The sequence below is a fragment of the Cajanus cajan genome, chromosome 8, assembly GCF_000230855.2.
Source record: "Cajanus cajan strain Asha chromosome 8, NIPB_CcT2T_4, whole genome shotgun sequence".
NCBI classification, from domain to species: Eukaryota; Viridiplantae; Streptophyta; class Magnoliopsida; order Fabales; family Fabaceae; genus Cajanus; species Cajanus cajan.
This window is the reverse complement of record NC_138524.1, coordinates 23,277,534-23,301,469: the sequence shown is the minus strand read 5'-3', so window position 1 is coordinate 23,301,469 and position 23,936 is coordinate 23,277,534. Positions and strand designations below refer to the sequence as shown.

The 23,936-nt window shown below is 28.6% G+C and overlaps 2 protein-coding genes across 6 annotated transcripts; one reads left to right on the top strand and one right to left on the bottom strand.

The window, feature by feature from the left end:
- Window positions 1-3,493: 3,493 nt before the first annotated feature.
- LOC109787991 (chromatin remodeling protein EBS) lies at window positions 3,494-9,138 on the bottom strand. 5 transcript variants are annotated; one of them, XR_003802929.2, is made up of 6 exons: window positions 8,905-9,137; window positions 8,426-8,768; window positions 8,034-8,102; window positions 7,037-7,175; window positions 6,785-6,925; window positions 3,494-3,806 (listed from the first exon to the last, which is right to left on the bottom strand). XR_003802929.2 is itself a non-coding variant. In XM_020346604.3 (5 exons), the coding sequence occupies exons 1-5, from the start codon at window positions 8,975-8,977 to the stop codon at window positions 3,780-3,782; spliced, it is 651 nt and encodes a 216-aa protein (XP_020202193.1). In that variant the 5' UTR covers window positions 8,978-9,126; the 3' UTR covers window positions 3,494-3,779. The 5 variants fall into 5 exon arrangements, 2 of the variants coding, with proteins under 2 accessions (XP_020202193.1, XP_082918310.1); XR_003802930.2 differs by having other exon boundaries at window positions 6,785-6,941; window positions 8,905-9,135; XR_002238663.3 differs by lacking the exon at window positions 6,785-6,925 and having other exon boundaries at window positions 7,037-7,186; window positions 8,905-9,135.
- Window positions 9,139-13,186: 4,048 nt separating this feature from the next.
- On the top strand, window positions 13,187-17,223 carry LOC109787994 (chromatin remodeling protein EBS). Its single transcript, XM_083062282.1, has 5 exons — window positions 13,187-13,464; window positions 13,601-13,943; window positions 14,269-14,337; window positions 15,143-15,281; window positions 17,028-17,223. The coding sequence occupies exons 1-5, from the start codon at window positions 13,392-13,394 to the stop codon at window positions 17,052-17,054; spliced, it is 651 nt and encodes a 216-aa protein (XP_082918408.1). The 5' UTR covers window positions 13,187-13,391; the 3' UTR covers window positions 17,055-17,223.
- The last annotated feature ends 6,713 nt before the right edge of the window (window positions 17,224-23,936 follow it).

Sequence of the window (23,936 nt, the reverse complement as noted above, 5' to 3'; positions counted from 1 at the left end):
ATATTAATGAATGTAGTAAGTTAAATAAATAAGTAAGGAGACAAGGAAAGAGAGATTGAACCCAAGATTTATATTGATTAATTCATCCTAGCTATGCCACATTCAATTGCCACAAAATGTTGTGGGATTTTCACAAAGTCACAACCAATTGTTGTTCAAGAACTTAGCCACTTGTTGATACAAAACACCACTGGACAATCACTTGCTATTAGTAGCAACTACTTAGCCACCTACTGAGATTTCCCCACTCAACCACTTGCTGAAAAAATAGCCCCACGGTCACTTACTATGAGACTACACAACACCCTTTGTGATTTCTTTCTACTTCAATACACCACAACACACTTGGTTCTAGGTAGGGACAATATTTTTATAATAATGGATTTTTGTATTCTTGCTATCTACTAAACCTTAAACCCTAAACCCTAAAAATTAAACATAATAAAAAAACCCACACATAATAATATATTGTTATTAATAATAAAAATTAAAGGCAGTATAAAAAATTAAAATTTTATAAATACTACAAAAAATATTTTACTCATATTAACGTTTTTGTATAGGTATCAAGCATAGTTATTATTATTATTATTATTATTATTATATATATATATATTATTTAATAAAAATATAATAAATTGAAATAATCATGAAAATTATTAATTTAATTAATATTTTTTAAAGAATAAAATTATTTATTTGAAGAAATTCAGATGTAAAAATTTATTAATTTTTTTTATTTATTTTTGATATATTCAGGAGAAGGAAGACAGCATTTTAATGAGGAAAAATAAAGATAAAATTTAAGAAAAATTGTTAATAATTTTCAAGAACTTACTTATAATATTAAAAGTAAATGTAATTATTAAATGATGCGACAAATGAGTATAGTAAAGAAGTCATTAAACACTTTTATTACAGAAAACCAAGCTATAATAGTCACAATCTCACTTAACTAAAACATTACTGTCCATATGAATAATAATTATTTAAAATATAGAGTGCTGAAACCATAAATAAACAACATCGAATAAAAATTATTAAAACAAATGACATGCGAATGTAGCAGTTTACACGCTCTCGCACACGAGACCAATATCGTGGACAATAAAATAAAAAGTAAAATATATGCATACATGTGAAGTGTGTCCAAGTCCAACTGCGTCTGCATGCATGATGCATTCAACGCTTGAATTAATGCATATGGCTACGTAGCAACCACTTCTCTATGCGTCATTTTCTCTTTCGTGTCGTTCATACATATTCCTTTTACACTAAAGTAGTAATTAACCCTCGAGATTAAAGTCATATTCATAAGAAAACTACCATATAAAATTAACCTAATCAACGAGTAATCAGATTAATTGGTTAACAAAACAGTACAACAATTTCATCGAATTAAAGTGGAGGAAAAAAGTCAGAGAAATTACGTGGTGGGATGGAGATCATCGAATACGACATACATTGTACATTGTACCATCATAATCAATTCAAAATATATGTACATGTATATCGAAACCAAACCACTATGCTTACAGACAAATAATAATTAGCATTGAATAATATTATTTTTATCAATATTTTAAGATTTTGTCATAAACTAATATGAAACAAATCATTGTTTTCCGCAAAAATGAAACTCGAACACAGCATGAAGGATTGAATAATTAATATATACTAAGGTTCGCTTTCTCATATAAGATATATAGACCGTGCAATGCAAGCATAGATAATTTGGTTGTGCATTTTACGTCAACAACTTCCATAAATATGCATGCACGAGTAACATACCATGATATATATGTTGATATCTCTGTGTCACTATGACTTAATACACGACAACCACAAATACATATATAACCCATAGTTTTTTTTTTTTTTTCTTTCTCCATTTTAATTACCTTTTTTATAATATATGTTTAGCATGTCGCTTTCCATAGTGGATGGATCGTGCACAGTGGCTAGATAAGGTTGGTTTTGTCGGCGAACATCATATGTTCTTTATGTTAAATATATATATACACATATATATCTCTATGCTCTAATAAAGGTGCCTAAACTTTGCATTATGAGAAAAAGAAAATAAATGTGCTGGAATAATTATTCTTTGATATTGCTGACGTCAAGAAGACGTGTGCACAGTCCAAATATCATTCGATGAAATTGAAAGACTGTTGGTGAATCGTATGCGCACGATAACACTTGTAGCCATGTCATGGTCAACAAATATAGGGTTCGTCTAAAAGGGAAATTAAAAGGGAAATATTTGTATTTTGTTGGTTTGACGTAAAACCTTTTTATTTTAGAAAAAGATGAGTTAATGTGAGAATTGTGGGTGTTTAGAATGGTTTAATTTTAAGGTTTTTTATATTTTATTTTTTAATTCTGTGAGGTAATTTTTAAAAATCCAATTATTATGTTTGAAAATTCATATAAACTCAATATGGTATAAGAGTTTATTTATGTAGATAAAATAAATTAATGGAAATTTCACATTAATAAACAAAATGTCAATTTATTATTGAACTTGATGTGATTGGTTAGTTTTATTCCTGAGATAAAAAAAAAAAAATAGCAAATTTAATCCTTAACTTTAATAGCCGTCAAACAATTTGATTTTCTACCATTAAAAAAATGTTTAACCCGTTCTTTATTATCTAACGATTAATTGTTCTTAATTAGTATACTTCATTTTTTACCTTCTTATTAATTGATGATTATTAAAGTGACTGTTTTGTTAAAGTTATGAATTAAATTAATTGAAAAAATTATTATTTTGAAAGAGAAAATTTCAAAAATATTAAAATTAAAGACTAATTTTACTTTTGCATCACGGCTGATTTGACGATTACAAGTTTGGTAGACTAATTGACATCTCACTCTTAATAAAAGCTAAAGTAATTGATTAGGTGATTTAAAAGCAGATAATTGTTTAATTCTTTTTTCAGAAAAAGAAATTGTTAGGTTCTATGGAGTACAAAAACCAATCTGAAACCATGTTAAATATTATTCAAGCAAACAAACTTATTATACAAATTAATATCAATTTATAATTGCATAATAATATAAAAACACCTTTTTTATGTTAGTACTTACACCATTTACTATAAAAATAAATTAGTTTCTTTTTTCAGCTTGCTTGCTTGGATAAAGCTGGCTCCAAATGTAGAATCGGCTCTCCCACTGCGAAATCTTCAAACCTTCATTTTTGAATTTTTGGTGCATATAGCTCTAACTGCAAAACATACATAATGTCTAATATATAAAGAAAAAAGGAAAACATTTTATTGCCCTAGCTGGTTCTAGATAAGGAAAATATTGTGCACTAGATGGCACAACAAAAAATTATTTTCCTTAATTTGGAGGTTGGCTTTTCAAATATGGGAAAAAAAATAAAAATGAAATGAAGTTAATTATTTACTATATGACACACAATGGCAATTTTTAAATGTTGAAATAATGGAAGCCCCTTAACCAAACAACAAAAGCTAACTGCTAAAAAGGAACTAACATTTTAAATTGACAATTGTTGTGTGCTTGGTTTTAAAGGTTTGATTTCATCTCAAGAATTAACACTTGGATTGGAGTTGTCTTGGTGGAGAAGGGGAAAAGAGATGAATGTGTCATAGAATCTAAGACTGAATACATACATAAGCTGAGTCAAATACATAAAATGTTTATAGCCTCTTGAAGAAGCTGTACATCACACAAAAGCTACATAGAGCCACCCAAATTCAGCAAGAGTCACTCACGCCTCATAGGTTACTACCGCCCTATCGTCATCTCTTCCGCCGTTTCGGCTCCACCTGCAAATTCAAATTTTAATTCTAATGATACCACACTCCAAACAAACATGTAGAACTTGCTAAAGAATGAATAAACTCTCCAACCACCGATCTCTTTGAAAATTTTCAGTAAAATTATAGATCGTCTATCTCATTCCAAGCACAAGTCTATATGGAAAAATATAACAAAGAGAAAGATCAATTCGATTTCCAGATCCTAGCTAGTAAGAATAAATGAACTTAACCAACTCTGCTGCTCTAGTAGAGCTCAAGGTTATAATACAACTCTATCATTTTTATTTATTGGTTTCACAAGTTTGTACATGAAACATTAAATAACCATTATAAGGCCATTATAACCCTAAGGTTTTCTCAATCCATCCCCCATAGACAATTTGTGAAAGGCTACATGCTACGGTGTGTTTATAAAAAACAGTGAAAAAAAAAATAAAGAGTTGTATTCATTGTTAACTACAGAAATATTTGAATACATGAAACGAAGTAAAAATAAAGTAACATTTTTGTAATTTAAAGTGAAAATAGAAAATAAAAATTTTACAAATCACCACTCTAATGGTAGCTACCAAAAAGACACTAAGCATCGTGCTTAACAGATTAACAAGGAAGCACAGATTAACAAGGACAGAAATTGGTCCTCAAAGCTACTACCGTCTGTACGGCAGTTAAAAGTAAAAGAAATCTAAAACAAATATATAACTAGAGATATGTGCTTAAGAAAGACTTAGTTTACTAGAAGACCTTACATGATTCAACTATCACTTCAAATTCAGCAGTTCCATTAGTAGAAAATGCACCAATCACAAAAGTACAGAAATTGAAGAATGTCAACCTTATAGAACTTTAATGCAGACACTTATTTCAAACAAATGCAATCATATTTCTTTACACAACACAGATAGAGACCGAATACAATCGTACAATCTTCATTTTATAACCTCAAAACACATAGATTGGTAAACATTTTATTGTTTTTTAAAAAAAAATAAAATGTATACGCAACTAAAATTGCTTATAATGGGTTTGAACTGGCTTTTAAAATAAGGTTATTATATATACTTTTTCATAGGATTGTTTTATTATTATTTTCCCTAGAAGAGAACTTTGCTCATGTTTCGTCTCCAACACTTAAATGTGAATTTGTCAACAAAATAAAACGATGTTTCTTTGTAGCATAAGAGTTATCTCCTACTTATATATACTATTTTAGTCATCACTAATCAATGTAGAATCTCCAACACATTTCCTCATGCCAAGAATTAAACATTTTGGAACTAAAATTTGCAAATCTAGACATTTACTAGCTGTCTGATGGAAGATGGCTTAAGTCCAACAACTATTGGAAAAGACATTAATACCATCTCAACCCCACTTATATATATATATATATATATCTATATCTATATATATATATATATATATCTATATATATATATATATGTGTGTGTGTGCGTGTGCGCGCTATTTTGGTCATACTATTAATCATTGTGGGATCTCTAACAAAATTCATATTTGAACTACATACCGTATACAAATTTGTAAACCTATTCAAACAAAGAACAACTTAATGCCACTTAAAATAAATACAACGGTACTGGATGATATAAATTATGTATTTATCAAATAAGAACCTTGAAAAACAGTAGCTTATTAAACGATAAGTAATGGTTATGTCATGGCTTCAACGATCTTATGTTCACTTCTCATAGATTCCTCAAGAGGCTAGTTAGATCACAAAAATATTCTATTGATAATTAGCAATAAATCTAGATGAATATGAAAATAAATAAATAAATAAAATAACATAAACATCAGTAGCAGAATAGCCATCAATCTAAGCTCCATATTAACTTCAGCCTACCATAAAAGAGACATAACGAGGATCAAATTACATGCATCAGAAATAACACCATTGTGCAGCTCCCCTAGTAAAAAAATCTAAATTTATTAAAATTATGACACTGGATTTTCATGGCACAATCAAAACTATGAACACATTAGCCAAGACAAAATTTAGTCAAAACCGCATTACAAGAGGCATGCAAGAAGAAACTTAGTTTTACAACACTTAAATGTGAATTTGTCAACAAAATAGAACGATGTTTCTTTAAATTACTGATATACAAATAAAAATAATAATGGAAACAAGATCACCCACAAGGAAATTCCCGACCAGTGAGTCCACCATTAGAGAATGAGTTTAGTTATTATAGAATTGGTGCCAGTATGTATTTCACTTGTAACTACCACAAATATTTTAGCTTTAATAAAATTTGGATTGTTAAGCATGTTTTTTAATCTGAGTATTAGTTTTTGATGATGGGAAAAAAAACCAGATTTTATAATTTGAAATTATCTTTTGAATTGCGGATATAAAGCTATATTTAGAGCTCACCATGAACCTTAGTATACATTGATGCAACTCAGAAAATGCAGATGATAGTTATAAATCATGGAAAAACATGGGAAGAGAAAAAGCATGAATCAAAGTGAATTATGTATGGAGTATGATAATCTTAAGGACATAAATTAGGCGAAGGCTCATGAGAATAAACACCACTGATAAATCTAGATATCAAAATAAATGCAGCGTTCAATACATTTACAATTATTAGAAAAAGAAAGCATGTTTACCAGAGAAGAGTACACAATTATAAAGGACAAGAGTATAGTTTAATGTGATGGCATACATGAGCACCAATGATCTCTAGATCAATTTTAGTTTTAGCTACTGCACCATGGTCTGAACTAATTACTCTCTGCAACGTTTGAATTCAAACAATGTCCAGAGTTTCAAGATAAAGAAAGCAAAGCAGAAAACAATAATGAACTATGCAAAGTTTGGATCAAAACAGGAGAAACACACTTGTCGGCACACTATACTGATTAGCATACACATGCCATGTACTTTTTCAAGTGTCAAAACATCATTGTTTTCTTGGTTTTGCGACTATAAAGAAAGAGAAGAAATCCATGCTAACCGGTGAAAAACAAGCTGCATAAAGGGTAACTTTTTAAAACAAGAAAAAATATAAATTTTTCCATCAAACTCTGAATGCTACACCATATGTTAAACCAGCCATCCCTTCCTCAGCAATGTGTCCCCATTCCCCTCCCCGTGTCTTCGCAAAAGGGAAACTAATTAGTAGAAAATTAAAGTCCAAGTCATATGCCAGGAACAATAAGTAAGAAAAACAAACTAGTAATTATTCAGTACAGGTTCAAGAAGTCACCTTGCCATCAGGTCCCGGTGATGTAGAAAATGTAGGATGGGGTTTTTTCATATCATCATCAGATGAACATTCGGAACATACAAAATGGTCTAGTTTCTTTGCTTCTTCAATAGTCATGCCCACACAGGCAGGATGATACCTACAAGAAACCTACAAAGATTGAAATATGTGCTCTATAAAACATATAGGGACATCAACAGATACAAAAATCCACAATATTCTTTGGCATTCATTACATTTAACACACTTTCACAATTAACACAAAAGTGATGTCAACAAAGTTATAGTTGATCCATGAATGCGCTAAAACTTGCATCCCCAAAATTACATTAATAGTGATATACAAAAAACCTCAAAGTATAATTTTCACCACTACCGTGAAGCCAATCAACAGAAGGAATAAGCCTCTGCATCATACAATTTATATATTCACTAACATATATATTGGAGAAAAAAAGCTATGGAACACACAGTCATGATAAACAATGGCCACAGATAAACACATGGAAGTTTCAGCCAGAGATAAAACTCATCTGTCATTGAATTTTTAACTGAATACCACCCAATCAAATGAACAATCCTTTATATATTGACTCTTTCTATTTTATTAGCTTCTTTTTTTATCATACAACCAAGATGCTTTTTCAAGACAAACACACAAAAAGCTAGCATAGGCCAAAATATAGTTGCAACAACCCAAACTTAAGCATTATTTAACATTATTGGACCAAGGGAAAAATCTTTCATTTCCCACGATCTTCTTGGTGTCCCAACCATCCCCCTTCTCATTTTACTACCAAAATTTGAACTTATAACTCTCTTAACACCCTTTTGGCCACTAATTTTGCACGTGCTGTAATCATATAATCCTTCCAACCAGTAAATAACACCCAACACTAAAATTCCACATATAATAACTAGAAGCCTAAAAAATACCAAATCCGAACTCCAAACACAATAATAGCAAACAAAGTAAAGCTGAATACACTGATTTTACCAGTCCTTGCACCCTTCACATTGTACCATAAGGTCATCCGGGTTATAAGGCATCTCACACTTGCAATACCTTCAAAACACAAACCAAGAAAAAGCCCATTAGTCTTAAAACCCTAAACCCCCAACCTCACAATCAATAAACCAAAAATCCATATTGAAAAATAGTAGAATAATTTTCAGCCCGTCAAAATATCTCAAAATTCCATTATACTCCCTATAAAATTGTAACTCATTTTTTTTATCTCTACATTTACTGAAAGTAATACGGTTTTAGTCCTTCACCATAAACCATAAAAACACGTGTTTCTGGTAAAATGTAAGGACTGAAAACATATTAAATTATGATATTTCGAGATATTTTGACGGGCCAAAACACATTAGAAAGGAACTCACACAGCAACACGGTCAGGGGTGAAAGCCCCAGTAGCAGCCTTGTACTCAAATCTACAATAGTAATCCTCAGCACCCACATTCTCAAGCTTAGTGTAGTTCTTGAAAGAGTGCACTACACACTTCCCTTCAATGGTGTGAGCACTCTGCACATCATAGTGGTCAGACAGAAAAAGTTCCTTAGCCCCATGAAACTGCCTTCGACCCCCAATCGACTCTTCAGGCCTATAGTACCACCTCACACGCACCTTCACGTTGTTCCTGTTGTCCTGCTCGATCTTCTCCACGCGCGCCACGTAAGGAGGCTTCGTAGTGTCCTGGGGCCGCATCAAAACGCAGTCACCAGCTGCACAAAACGCAAACTTTAACAACCCCAACTCAAAACCACATCATGGGCAGCCACGAAAACGGGAAAAGGAACCGTTTTTGACTTGAAAACGGAAGTGGGTAGGGGAAAAATGAAAAGGGTGGGTGTTGGTTACCTCGCACGATCTTGTTGGTTCCTCTTATGGTGTAGGAGTCCAAGTCCTTTCTTCCTGGCCTCGTTTTCGCCATGGGGATCGCGAGGAAGAAGGGTGTTTGGGGGAATGTGAATTTTCTGAGGTGTTGTTGGGTTGGAAGAAGATGAAGAAGCAGAAGAAGAACAGAGGAACCCTAGGTTGTAGGACTATGGGGTGTGTGGGGAGAGTAAAACTTATAAGGACACTAACCCAAAACTAAGGTGTTAAACACAACCAATTAAAAGGTGACACCACATCAAAATTTTGAAATATTACAAAGAAAAAAAAAATTTTAAATCAACCAGCTTTCTCTGTTTTGTCTTCTAGTATAGCTGGTACCCCAAGTCTCCAACCGAGTCATCCTTTACCCACTACTGTTACCGTTTGTGTATAACTCCATTTCTCACTTTCTTCTTCTTCTTCTTTTTTTTTTTTTTTTTTTTTTTTTTTTTTTTTTTTTTTTTTTTTTTTTTCTTCTCTTCCTACTCGAGTTACCGTGTCTCTCTCGCGCCAACGTTGTCCTCACCCTTTCTCACTTAGGTCGGAGAAATACTAGGAACAAATTGTCGGAAACAATATTTTTAATTCGTTAAAATTTATTAAAAACATGAAAATTAGAGACTATATATTTTGTTTTATTTTCTTTAAGTTTATGAAGATGATTTAGATAATATTTTAAAATTGATTATACGTAATTTTTATTTGACAAAATATTATTGTAACCCAATTTTATATCTTATTTAAGATTTAAATATATTTTTATTTCTTAAATTTAAAGTAAAATTATTTTTATTTTTAAATTTAAAATTAATATTTTTAAATTAAAAAATATATATTTTAATTTTTATATTTAAATTTTATTAGAGAATTTGTGAAATAGTATATATAAAATCTACCAACTTATTTCTTTGTTGATAAAAATATTATATTAAATCTATTAATATTATATAATTGTATCATTTTTAAATATGTTATGAATGATTTGAGGAATTAAAATAAGATTTTTAAAAAATATAAAAATTAAAAATAATAATTTTAAATTTAAGAGATTAAAAGTAAATTTATTTGAAGAATTAAAAACATATAATTTTTAATAAATTTTAATTAATAAAAATGTATTGAAAAAGTGTCTTGTATGATATGTCAGTCCATGTAAGTTTTTCTCTTTCCTAATTTGCTTCATCGTTTGATGTTTGCTTTCATTTATATGTAACGTGCTATATTTGTGAAGTCTAACGGTTTTATTATTGCAAAACATCAAAGTGAAATTTCGATTATAAACGAACAACAGTATAAACAATCCTTAAAAACCGGTTCTTTGACTTATTCGTGAAAGTAATTATGTACTTTAAGATGACTGGTTTAATTTTTATAGTTTGATTATTCTCATTTTCACTTACATTGTGATTGGTGAAGTGATTTAATAAGAAATTGAGAGGAGGCAAGAGATTAGCATAGATTTTTAAAATATTGTGTTTTTGGGAGAGGATTTGCAAAGAATTGTGTGTGAGTATCATAGATGAGTTTCTTACTCTTTAATTGCAGGGATTCATGCAAAAATATAACACTTGATGATGAAACTAATTTCACACTCCTATGACAAACTATATGTTATTTCCTCCCATAATCAACTATGTTGGTTTATAATCTATTATCATAGGATTCTAATACTGTTATTTGTGTATATAGAGTTCATCATACTCAATGTCAACTAGTATAGTTGCTTACACTAATAAATCATATAAAAAAATTAAATACTATATGTGAACATAAATAAAATTATAATTGTTAATATTATTTATTTTTACATAAATTTTAACTATATAAAATATAATTTTAAAATACTCATTTTTCTAATTTTTATTTGATTTTATTCTATTAAATAATTACAAATTTTATTTTATTTTTACATATTTTATATTAAATCATTTCTCACTTATTCTCTCATATTTTCTATTATTCATTTCCTCTAAAGAACACGTTAGGGAAGTTAGAGATCCCCTCGAAGAAATTTTTTTCCCAAGTTTTACCTTTATTATTTATTATTTTATTATTGTTGGCTTTGGCTTGACGATTTTTTATGTTCACTAGGAATGACAAACATACCCGTACCGGCAGGTAATATCCGAACTCGTCCCGACTTTAATGGGAAATACTCAGTTTGACCAGGTACAGGTACGGGTATGGGTAAAACTCGATATATTAAATCAGGTACGGGTACAAGTACGGGTATGTACTTACCCGCCCGTACCCGTGCCCGTACCCGTCCCGTTCTCATTTTTAATTTAATACTCATTTTCAATTTAATTATATTAAAAAAAATTAATATTTTTTTATGTATAATTATTTATTATAATATAAGATAAAGAAATAACTTAATTATAATTATAATATAATAAAAAAATAATTTAAAAATATCATTTTTTTACAAAAAATAAAAAATAAAAAATTTGACGGGTACGGATACGGGTACGAGTATATCTGATACCCGACGGGAACAGGGATGAAGATGAAAATCTATACCCGACGAGTATGAAAACGGGAACGAGAATGAGTTTAACTCGCGGGAACGGAAACGGATATCATGAAACACGTAACCGCCCCGCCCGTTCCCATCCCTAACGTTCATTTTCAACTTTTTATTCTGGCGATAATCAAGGGTGTTTTTTTTTTGTCATGTAGTAGCATTTGTCTTCTGATAATGGTTATTCTGGTCGGGAAGGTTTGTGAGGTTAGTCAATCAAATTAAGAAAATATTAAATAAATTTTTAAACACTACATAAGTTCCTAAATTTCATCATGCATTGTCATTCACTTTAGTCACATTTTTTTTTAAAAATTTTTTTTTGGATGGTTGTCTTATAATTTTGACACAGGCATCTCTAGTTTATTATAATATTTGGACTATTGCTTACTCAACCAATTTTTCATGTAATAAATATCATGGATTTGATATTAAATAAATCGTCTACATAATTGGTGAGTATATGATGTCTAACTTCTATATTAACTACAGAGTTAACTTTGGTACCTCATGATTTTAAATTAAAAATTTTAGATAAAAATAGTTTAAACATTACAATCAAAATATTTTAAAATTCATCTCTTTCCCTCCAAATCCTTCCATATTTGAAAAATAACTAAAATTAGATGAAATGAATTTTGACTCATTCCTTTCTTATAGTTAACAAAATAACAAAAATTATATAAAATAAATAAATTTTCCCTCTCTCTTTCTTTCCCTCTAATCAAACACTATGTGGAAATCTCACATTTTTTTTAACTTAATAAACTAATATTATTTTAATTCGTTGGAATATTATAATGACACTAATAACCTTATCCATATTTTTAAAAAATTATCTTTTTGGTTCATGAACATAATTTATAATATTAAAAAATCAATAATAAAAAATTAACTTATGATCGTAAAATGATTTTCTTTAACCAAATATTATTTTAATATTATTAGAAATCCATATCAAAAACTGGATACTTAAAAAACTAATTTTTTTGTCACATAAAAGTTTAGATTAACAAAAAGCAATCATATACAAAACCAAGACAAAATCACATGCTTAAAAACAAATTTCTTTATACCTTATTATAGTTTAAGATTCTACATATAAATTAAGGATAACAATAAATATATACCTTTTATACAATTTTACCAAAATAACCAACCATTTTAATAAATACAATACTTTGAATTTTATTTATTGAATAATCTATAAACCGAATAATTAAAAAAATAATTAATATTATATTAAAAGTGAAACTATCATGTATCTCGAAATATTTTATAAATACTAAAATTGTAATTATTATGAGATGGAGAGAAAAATAAGATTACAACTTCTAATTTAGTGATTAAAAATAACTATTTACTACTTTTTATTTAGAATAAGTTAAAACACCATTTTTAAGTATTATTGATACTGTTCTTGTTTTATAATTGGAATTTTACTTTTGATGATTTCGTAATAAAAATGTGCATCATGAGGGAAACTAAGAAAGGATAAAATTTAGGTAAATTATCATCATATTATGATAAAAATTGGTAGAGAATATCAGAATAAGACAAATTAGCCATCACATTAAATATAAAAGCATGATTTTAAGATAAAACACATTCAAAGAATACCAACAGTAGTAGCAACAGTATCTTATCTAAATTTTGTTCATTGGGAAATCGGTCAAAGCAGATCTCAGGACTGAAAAAAATTTACGAAACGGTCAAATATAAATGAACCATCCAAGAATCGCATTGCATTCCCAAAAAGCACTGTAATAAAAACTCAGGCGAAGCGTCACAGTCACTCCCTTCCCTCACACAACATAAAGTGTCACCCCTTAGTCCTACAACCTAGGGTTCCTCTGTTCTTCTTCTGCTTCTTCATCTTCTTCCGACCCAACAACACCTCAGAAAATTCACATTCCCCCAAACACCCTTCTTCCTCGCGATCCCCATGGCGAAAACGAGGCCAGGAAGAAAGGACTTGGACTCCTACACCATAAGAGGAACCAACAAGATCGTGCGAGGTAACCAACACCCACCCTTTTCATTTTTCCCCTACCCACTTTCGTTTTCAAGTCAAAAACGGTTCCTTTTCCCGTTTTCGTGGCTGCCCATGATGTGGTTTTGAGTTGGGGTTGTTAAAGTTTGCGTTTTGTGCAGCTGGTGACTGCGTTTTGATGCGGCCCCAGGACACCACGAAGCCCCCTTACGTGGCACGTGTGGAGAAGATCGAGCAGGACAACAGGAACAACGTGAAGGTGCGTGTGAGGTGGTACTATAGGCCTGAAGAGTCGATTGGGGGTCGCAGGCAGTTTCATGGGGCTAAGGAGCTTTTTCTGTCTGACCACTATGATGTGCAGAGTGCTCACACCATTGAAGGGAAGTGTGTGGTGCACTCTTTCAAGAACTACACTAAGCTTGAGAATGTGGGTGCTGAGGATTACTATTGTAGATTTGAGTACAAGGCTGCTACTGGGGCTTTCACCCCTGACCGTGTTGCTGTGTGAGTTCCTTTCTAATGTGTTTTGGTCCGCAAAGTATCTCGAAATATCAGAAATTAATACGCTTTTAGTTCCTATGTTTTACATGAAATCCATGTGTTTTGGTTTATGATGAGGGACTAAAACTGTATGACTTTTGGTAAATGTAGAGACTAAAAACGAATTAATTTTTTGTATGGACTAGGGGGTAGAGTTGAATTTTGAGATATTTTTAGGGGCTAAAAGTTATTTTACTAGTTTTTAAGATGGTTTTCGGGTTATTGATTGGTAGGGTGGGGATTTTGGGTTTTAGGACTAATTGGGTTTTTCTTGGTTTGTGTTTTGAAGGTATTGCAAGTGTGAGATGCCATATAACCCGGATGACCTCATGGTACAATGTGAAGGGTGCAAGGATTGGTAAAATCAGTGTATTCTGCTTTACTTTGTTTGCTCTTATTGTGTCTGGAGTTTGAATTTTGTATCTTTTTAGGTCTTTGTTTTGTTATATGTGGTTTTTAAGTGTTGGGTGTTGTTTACTGGGTTGAAGGGTTTATATGATTCCAGCACGTGCAGAATGAGTGGCTGAAAGGGTGTTAAGAGAGTTATAACCTGTAAGGTCAATTTTGGTAGTAAAATGAGAAGGGGAATGGTTGGGTCAGGAAGAAGCTCATGGAAAATGGAGGATGTTTCCCCCGGCCCAATAATGTTATAAATTTCTTTTAAGTATAGGTTATTGTAACTCTATTTTGGCCTATGCAAGCTTTTGATAAAAAAAAAAAAAAAAAAAAACTAGAAAGAAAGAATTAAAATATTAAGGATTTTCCATTTACTTGTGAGCTACTCAGTCAAAAATTCATTGACATGAATTTTATCACTGGCTGAAACTGCTATGTGTTTTTGTGGATGTTGTTATGATGACTGTGTTCCATAGCGTCTTTTTACCAAAATTTGTCAGTGAATATTAATTAAATGATGCAGAGACTTATTCTTTCGGTCAATTGGTTTCACAGTAGTGGGTGAAACTTAGCTTTGATATGTTTTTTTTTTGTATCAATATCAATGTTTATATAATTTTGCGGATGTAAATTTTAGTGCATTCATGGATCAACTCTAACTTTGTTGACATCACTTTTCTGTTAGTTGTGAAAAAGTGTTAAATCTAATGAATGCAGAGGCTTATATGTTTTAAGAACACATTTTAATCTTTATGGATTTCTTGTAGGTATCATCCTGCCTGTATGGGCATGACTATTGAAGAAGCAAAAAAACTAGACCATTTTGTATGTTCCGAATGTTCATCTGATGATGATATGAAGAAATCTCAAGCGACATTTTCTATATCACCGGTACCTGATAACAAGGTGACTTCTTGCATCCCGTACTGATTAATTACTACTTCACTCTGTTCTTCCTACTTATTGTTCCTAGCATATGACTCGGACATTAATTTTGTATTAATTTGTTTCCCCTTGGCAATGACATGGAGGGGAATGGGGACACATTGCTGTGGAAGGGGTAGCTGGTTTAATATATGGTGTAGCATTTAGAGTTTGATGAAGAAATATATATATATTTTTTTAAAAGAAAAAACCCTTAGTGCAGCTTCTCTTTCATGAGTTAGCATAGATTTCTTCGTTTTAAATACAGTTGCAAAACCAACAAGATAATGATGTTTTTTGATCGAGACATGAACCAGGCATGTGTAGTTCATTTTTGTTTTTCTGCTTTGTTTTCCATAATCTGAAACACCGGGCATTATTTGAATTCAAACATGTTGCAGAGGGTAATTAGTTCAGACCGTGGTGGGATAGCTAAAATTAATCTAGAATCATGGTTGCTTATGTATGCCATTAAGTAAATATACTTTTGGTGTTTTAAATTGTTGTACTCTTGTTTTACAGACATGCTTTAATTTTTTATATCGTTTTGAATGTATTGACGACTGCAATTATTTTGTTTGAGATATAGATTTGTCAATAATGTTTATTCTTACAAGCCTATGCATATTATGAATCCTTATGATTATTGTACATTCACTTTGGTTCATTTTTTCTTCTTCCTGTGTTTTTCTGTCATATATAACTTTCATCTGCATTTTCATAGTTGCATCAATATATGCTCAGGTTCATGGGGAGCCCTAAAGGTAGCTTTATATCCAAAATTCAAAAGATAATTTGAAATCATAAAATTTCAATATTATAAAATCTGGTATTTTTTTTGCCATCATGGAGAACTAGTAGACATTTTATATTAAACCTAAAAATATTTGCAATGACGACCAAACGGCACCAATTCTATTAATAACAAAACTCATTCTCAAATGGTGGACTAGGAATTTTCTTTATGGATGATCTGATCTCATTTCCATTATTATTTTAATTTGGATATCAGCAACTTATTGTTTATGTTACAAAATAGTACTACTATCATTTTATTTTGTTGACAAATTCACATGTAAGTGTTGTAAAACTCAATTTGCTTTTTGCATGTCTGTTGTAATGTAGTTTTGACTAAATTTTGTCTTGGCTATTCTATTCATAACTTAATAATTTGTACATGAAAACCCAGTATCTTCCATTTTTGTCGGATGACATAGAAGCAGTCATGATTTTTTAATTATTATTTTCATTCACTGTCATAAATTTTCAGAACTTTTATTAAAACCCACAACATGTCTTCTATCAAATGCTTTAGAGTTTTTAGGGGTTGGGGAGCTGGCACACTGGGTTTCTATTCAGGATACATTAATTTGATCCCCATTATATCTGTTTGATGGTAGGTTTAAGTAAATATGGGGCTTGTATAGATGACTATTCATCTAGTGGTTTAAATACCCTCTAGAATAATCTATATGAGAACTGAACATAAGAATTTTGAAGTCGTGACTTAACATTATTTATAGGTTAGTAAGTAGTAAGCAACTGTTCGTTGATGTTATTATTTGATAAATACATAATTTTTAAGTGGTATTAAGGTGTTATTTGTTTGAATAGGTTTACACATTTGTATCCAGGGTATTTAGTTCAAATTTGGATTCTGAGTTTGTTTTCATAATTTTTTTTTTTTTGAATTATGGTTTCATTAGAATTCAAATTTTGAATTTGCAGGTGGAGCACAAGCGGCGGAAGAGATGACCAAAATGCGGTAGTAGCCTTATGAGACGTGACTTTGCTAAATTTGGGTGGCTAGCTAAGCTTTTGTGTGTTGTACAACTTCTTCTAGAGGCTGTAAACATTTATGTATTTGACTAAACTTATGTATGTATTTGTCTTGCATTTTATGGCATTCATCTCTTTTTCCTTAGTCCATGAAGATAACTCATCCAAGGGTTAATTCTTGAGATGATATCAAACCTTTAAAACTAAGTATAGAACAATTCAGTTTAAAATGTTGGTTCTTTTTCAGCTGCTAACTTTTTTGGTTAACACGCATGCATCATTTTCACATTAAAAGGTTGATAGAGTTTGTTTGAACCAAGTTTAAGAGTATTTTTAAGGATTATTCTATCAGAAAATATTCTCATTTTATAATAGAGAAATTTTTAAAAACGTTTTTAACTTTTTCAAACAAAATTTTCAATAAGTTAAATAATCATCAATACCTTATTTGTTATTATAGAGTTATAATACTCCTTCCGTTTTTTTTTCATAGTCGTTTAAGGTTTTGCACGGGAATTAAGGAAATCGTTGATATTTTAATTTTCAAAAATATTTATTACTTATTTTCTTATTTTACCCTTTTTTTTTGTATTTTTTAAACTATTGAACTACTCTATTAAATAGTTGTCATTTTTTTTGTTTTTTTATAGTATTTTGTTGGGAACATATTGTTCTTATAAATGCACATTAACTTTATATAAGTAGTTAGAGAAAAATTAGGTAGATATTAAAAATAAATACACACATTGTTCAGGAAACATGTATTAATTATCAAGGGTAAAAATGGAAGAAAAAAATTAATAACTCATTAATTTTAGTAATATGACAATGAAAAAAAAAATAACAAATTCTAACAAAATGATTATGAAAAAAAAAACGGAGGGAGTAACGATTTTCCCTTGGTAAACAAGTGGGGGAGACACTAAAGGTTAATATGGTGATGATTTATTCATTAATTCTTGAATAATCTATTTTTTATTTTAATTTTAGGGAAATACATTAATTCATTTCTAAAGGTTATGTATGTCGGTAATTTCCTTATTTGGAATGGAGATGCAAATGAACAGCATTATTTCATTGTGGCTATTATAAAAAAAAAAAAAAAAAAAAGTAAAAACACATGCATTTTGGAAACACATGACCTTGAAGAGTGAGAAGAAAGACTAAGCTTAAAAGTGTGATCTTTTTCTATCGCGAAGAAGTGAGCACTATTTTGTGTGGCAATACTAGGTGACAAATGAAATGCCATCATCACTTTTGTTCAATTATTGAAAGCAAAGAAACATTATGTTGGTCAAATTCACGACAGAGGAATGTATCTCATCGAGAGACACAGACACTAATATTGGTTAAATTCATGAACAAAGGATTGACATGCATCATGCATGCTTATCAGGTCCTATGCTCTTGAGAAAACGAAACAATGTGAATGATTAAGAGATCAGGAGACCAGGGCTTATTGATTTGTGAATATTTCTATTAACAGCAATATATGTGCAGATATTATAAACCACGACAAATAAATCTAACCAATTATACTTGACTTATCAAAATTTAACACGTTTGGTTTTCCATTAGGAATAAAAAAGCTTGTCTTTTGAATGGTGTAACTTTTGTACAAATTATGTTTTAAGGACTCTAAAGAGAAATCAAAGAATTGTAACTTTTGGAAACCTCAACACAAGAAGCTGTATAAATCAAATCTACATTAAAAAAAAAATCTAGAAAAAAAAATATAAAATCTTATTTAACATTCAATACTAGACAAATCTTATCTATCACAGAACCGTGTAAGCAAGATACATTATGAGATGAAAAAACAAAAATTTCTTATGCTTAAGATGAGATCTAAGAGTGTAAAGTATGCAATGTAATATGATCATTTTCGGAATTTAAAACTTGGTATGTCATTGTAAAATATGAAGTGTAATATCAGGATAGGGATAAAAGCCCAAAAGAACTATCAAATTTACAAAAAGAGGGGGCAACTCATCACGCAGTCAGTAGTCAGTACTCATTTAAATAACAACCACCTTTAGTCATTTTTTTGAACATGAATCCCAAGGAGTAAAATAGCAAAATTGCTGTCATAAAGACAAGGCTAAGATTATTCATATTAAAAATTAAATGACAATTGAATATCTATTGGTGTTTATTGAACAGTTTTCTTGAATTTTGGTCATAATTACAATGTAATTAGCATAGAAACTCCTAGTGAAATCAGGATATTGTATATAACTTGCTAATTTGACTGCTAACCACTAAAAGATATATTTCTACATGTCAAAACAGAGAACATCCATCCTGAAGTGAAAATTTGTACTCTACCACATATTAGTAAGAAACTTCAACACTAGAGTTTGTCAAGAAGAAAAAGTGTAAAAGAAACTGAAAAATATATTTCCTAAATGTTTCATGAGCTGTTGGGGTAATTTTTTGCCCCTCAGGCAAGGTTTTCTTATTGAGTTTGAAAGCATGTCATGACTTCAATGCTTAGGGTCATGCATCATGCATGGAAGCCATGATCTATAGAAAGAACCTGCATATTCAACCTTTTAATATGAAAGAACAAAACTATTTCTTTAAGAATAAAAACAATAGAGCAAACTAATAAGATTAATGCTTAATTACACTATTTTGTTACCTATATTTTATAATTTTATAAATTTTGTCATTCAAATTTTTAATTTATATATTTTACTATCTAATTTTGATTGAAAAATATTGAAACATTTTATCATCCACTAATTAATTATATGATATCGTTAATTAATCATTGAAATGATATTTTATATCATATTATCATTGTATTATATCAATTAATGTTAAGAGTCAACTATTACGTTAATAATCAATCTGTTATATCAATTATCAATTATCTAAACAATAAAATATATAAAATTTTAAAAATTAAATGTCGAACGTTTAAAAGTTAGACAACAAAATTGCAAAATCATATCGAAAGAGTTATAGAAAGTGCAGACAGCCTAAACATAAAAATTTATTTATAATTCCTTTCAAGTAATGTTTAACCATTAATAATTAACTTTTAATTATCAATTTTAAATAATATATATAAACTTTTAAAAAAAATTACAGTTCCATTCAGTCGAATTTATTTCCAACTTAATTCACCACATACATATGTATATTTTTTTATTTATGCATCGAAAAATGCAAAACTTTTGTTCAATGCCATTGTAACAGATATTCGACCACATCCTTAGTAGTTAACTTTGTTTTCACTTTCGATCCCGATTCAGGTTCCAAGGAATTTTGTTATTTACCGATTGTTTGAATTGAAGTGTCAAGGAATGTTTGGATCAGCTAACTTTGCAAAGATAGCGGCACCGAAGAATCTTCCATCAAAAGATCAGCATCTTAAAATGTGTGCCGTAGCTAAATACAAACTGTACACCTCAATTATTTTTATGTTCAGTGCCATACGTAAGCATTAACTGAATATCATTTAACATAGTCATCAAAACTCTCAAGGTTGATTAACTAGTTCACACTCTCATGTAAGGAAATGTGATGAAAAAGATTTTTCAGAAAATTAATGGTAATGTATACATCAAGCAGGATAAAAAATAAATCACATTAAACATTAAATATATAGATGTTGTCTACTCTACAAAATTAGAATATAAATATAATTTATTATAAATTTTTTTTATAGATTTAATTTGATTTTTTTAAAGTTTGATATGGGAAGTTCTATTTATATTAATAATATTAATTAGCTTAATAAGTTTAATTTTTTAAAAAGTCAATAAATTTATTTTTAATATATAGTTTATTCAATATTATTAAAATTTAAATTTAAAAAAAATATAAAAAAAAAAGATTTAATCATTTTTTGTTAAAGAGACAATTCATAAATAGTCATGTATATTAATGTACATTTATGTATAGACCTTAAACTTATACATTTATAATGAAAAAAATGTATAAAAGATATATTTTAAATATTGATAATTTGCTTTTGTTTTATAAATTTATTTATTTATTTATATTTTTAATATATGTATATTAGATTTTTATTATATTATATAAATAAATTTATTTTTTAAAATATAGTTTACTCAATATTATTAAAATTAAAATTTAAAATGAAATATAAGAAAAAATGAATCATTTTCTATTAAATAGACCATTCATATTTAATCATGTATGTTGATGTATACTCACGCACAAATTATAAATTTATAAATTTATAATAAAAAAAATAATTATATAAAGAAATATCTAAGTTGTCTCTTCTCTTATGTGGTGAGAATTTTTTTTATTTTTTATATTTATAATCTATGTCAATATATAAAAGTAATTTTATATTTTTGTATATAATTATTAAATTATTTTGGTTTTTATAAATTATAATTCTTTTATCTAATCATTTACATTTCTTTTTCTAAATTTGTCTTTCACTTTTTGGATAATTACCTATGCTATTATATATATATATATATATATATATATATATATATATATATATATATATATATATATATATATATATAGTGTCTCTTTTAAGTTAGTAATATATAAAGACCATATAGTCTTTTCATTTACATATTTTTAAGACTTTTTTATCTTTATAAATTACTTTCTAACAATCATCACATTTTCTTATTAACTCTTCATTCCATCCAATGATAGAAGTTTTTTCAGTCATTCCATTTAGGGGTAGAGTTGGTTGTTATTATGGTGACAATTAAATATGCCTTTTTCTATAGAATAATAAGTTATGGTTGGAACGAGATTCATGGTTGATTTTAAAAGTTTTTCATAATTCTATCTTGGTAATTTGATTCATTCATAACAGATGAAATTATAGTCTGCTTTTGTACTCCAAGATGCAGTTTCAAGTTTCTCACATCTTTAGAAAAGGTAATCAATATATTGATAGATTGGTAACTTATAATTTATCTCATATGAGTGGTTTTATTTAGTAGGATACTTTGTCATCTTTTATTCATCGGAGTTTTTTTTATAACTATTATGATCTTCCTTTTTTTAGATTTTGTTAAATTTTTCTCATGAATTTTAGTTTGGTCCCCTCATGCACTTTGTATTATTTTCTATTTTTATTTTATATATTTAGGTGTGTTGTAAATGAATGACAAACTTTGAGATGTTAATGTTGTTGGGATATTTTTGTCTTATAAGGAAAATGCTATGCATGCCTAACTTTATATACAAAAAATTGTTAATGATATTATTAATATATATATATATATATATATATATATATATATATATATATATATATATACCTTCAATTAATGAGAACAAATGTTAGCACACAATTTTTTATAATACATAAGAGAGTTGAAATAATTTATGCACACTATCCAATTAAAAATTCTAACTCACATAATTACTATTTTGAAATAAATATATATATATATATATATATATATATTAATAATATCATTAATTGAAGGTATATATATATATATATATATATATATATATTAAATTTAATGATGGGATCTATTATAATATTTATCAAAGACACATATCTATTATCATTTTCAATATAGTTTGTGATTTCAAATGATTACACTGACTATCAAAGTCAAGAGCTTGTCACGTATTTCAAATAAATTTATTAAAATAAAAAATATATTTTAAAAATAATTAAATATATTTTCTTAAAATGAGAAATGATTTTTAAAAAAAATTATAATAATATATGATATGATTTTATGTTTAAGTGAGTTACATTTATTTAATTAAAAAGAACAAAAGAAAGTTTGATCCTTGATCAATCTTTACGATGTTTGATTGAGATGTGTAAGTGTTGAATTGAATATCTTTAAAGAACTTATAGGGCAAGTGAGAACACATAATTTTATAGGGTAAGAACAAAGATTGAGCAATATATATAATTAGAGATTGAGTAATTGGTTTGTTATATTCATCCATTTTGTCTGTGTTTAATTTCTTGTTTTGTTTGGTTAAATGCTACTTGCAAGAGAAAATCTTTAGAAAGTTGGTATTGATCATAAGGCTTAAGATTTTTTTTATGTGTTTGAGTTGTAGTTTGATAGGATGCAACATCAAAACTAATGAAATGTATGTTTATGTCAATATGTTAAACCTTTTGATGTGGAACTGATTTCCCTATGTTTAGAAACCTTTGTTTAACTTTTACAACTTGAAATGGCCTTTAGAGAGCCATGTTAGTTCTTTTTATTTCATATTAATTACAATTTGAAGACTTTGTTTATTGAAGTGATGAAAATGTGAATCCTCTCCATGAGACATTTTTATGTAAATGTTTTTTTTTGTTTTTTTATTTAAAGAAATTTATTTTGAAATTCTTTTATATATATAGAGAGAGAGAGAGAGTAAGTCCACCTAGACTTACTCTATTTAATAATTGATGTTCTACATCAAATTTTAACGATCCAACTACATTCAATTTAAAATTCTTAATATATAGATCAAATCTATAAATTTTTAAAAAGTTTAAAAATCGTTTGATACTTTCTTTCATTAATTAAATTGATAGATAATTATAAAATTATTTTATACGTTAATTTAATTTAATTAAATGAAATATCAAATGATTTTCAAACTTTTTAAAAATTTATAAATTTGATCTATATATTAAAAACTTTAAATTCAATAGTTGAATCATTAAAATATAATATAGAACATGAGTTATTGAACGGAGTAAGTTTGCGGAGTAAGTTTAGGTAAACTTATTCTTAGAGTAAACCGATCCCTTCTCATATATATATATATATATATATATATATATATATATATATATATATTAGCTAGAAGGTATCATCACTTGTGATACTATTTTGAATATTCAAATAAAAAATGTGAAAGCCTTAAATA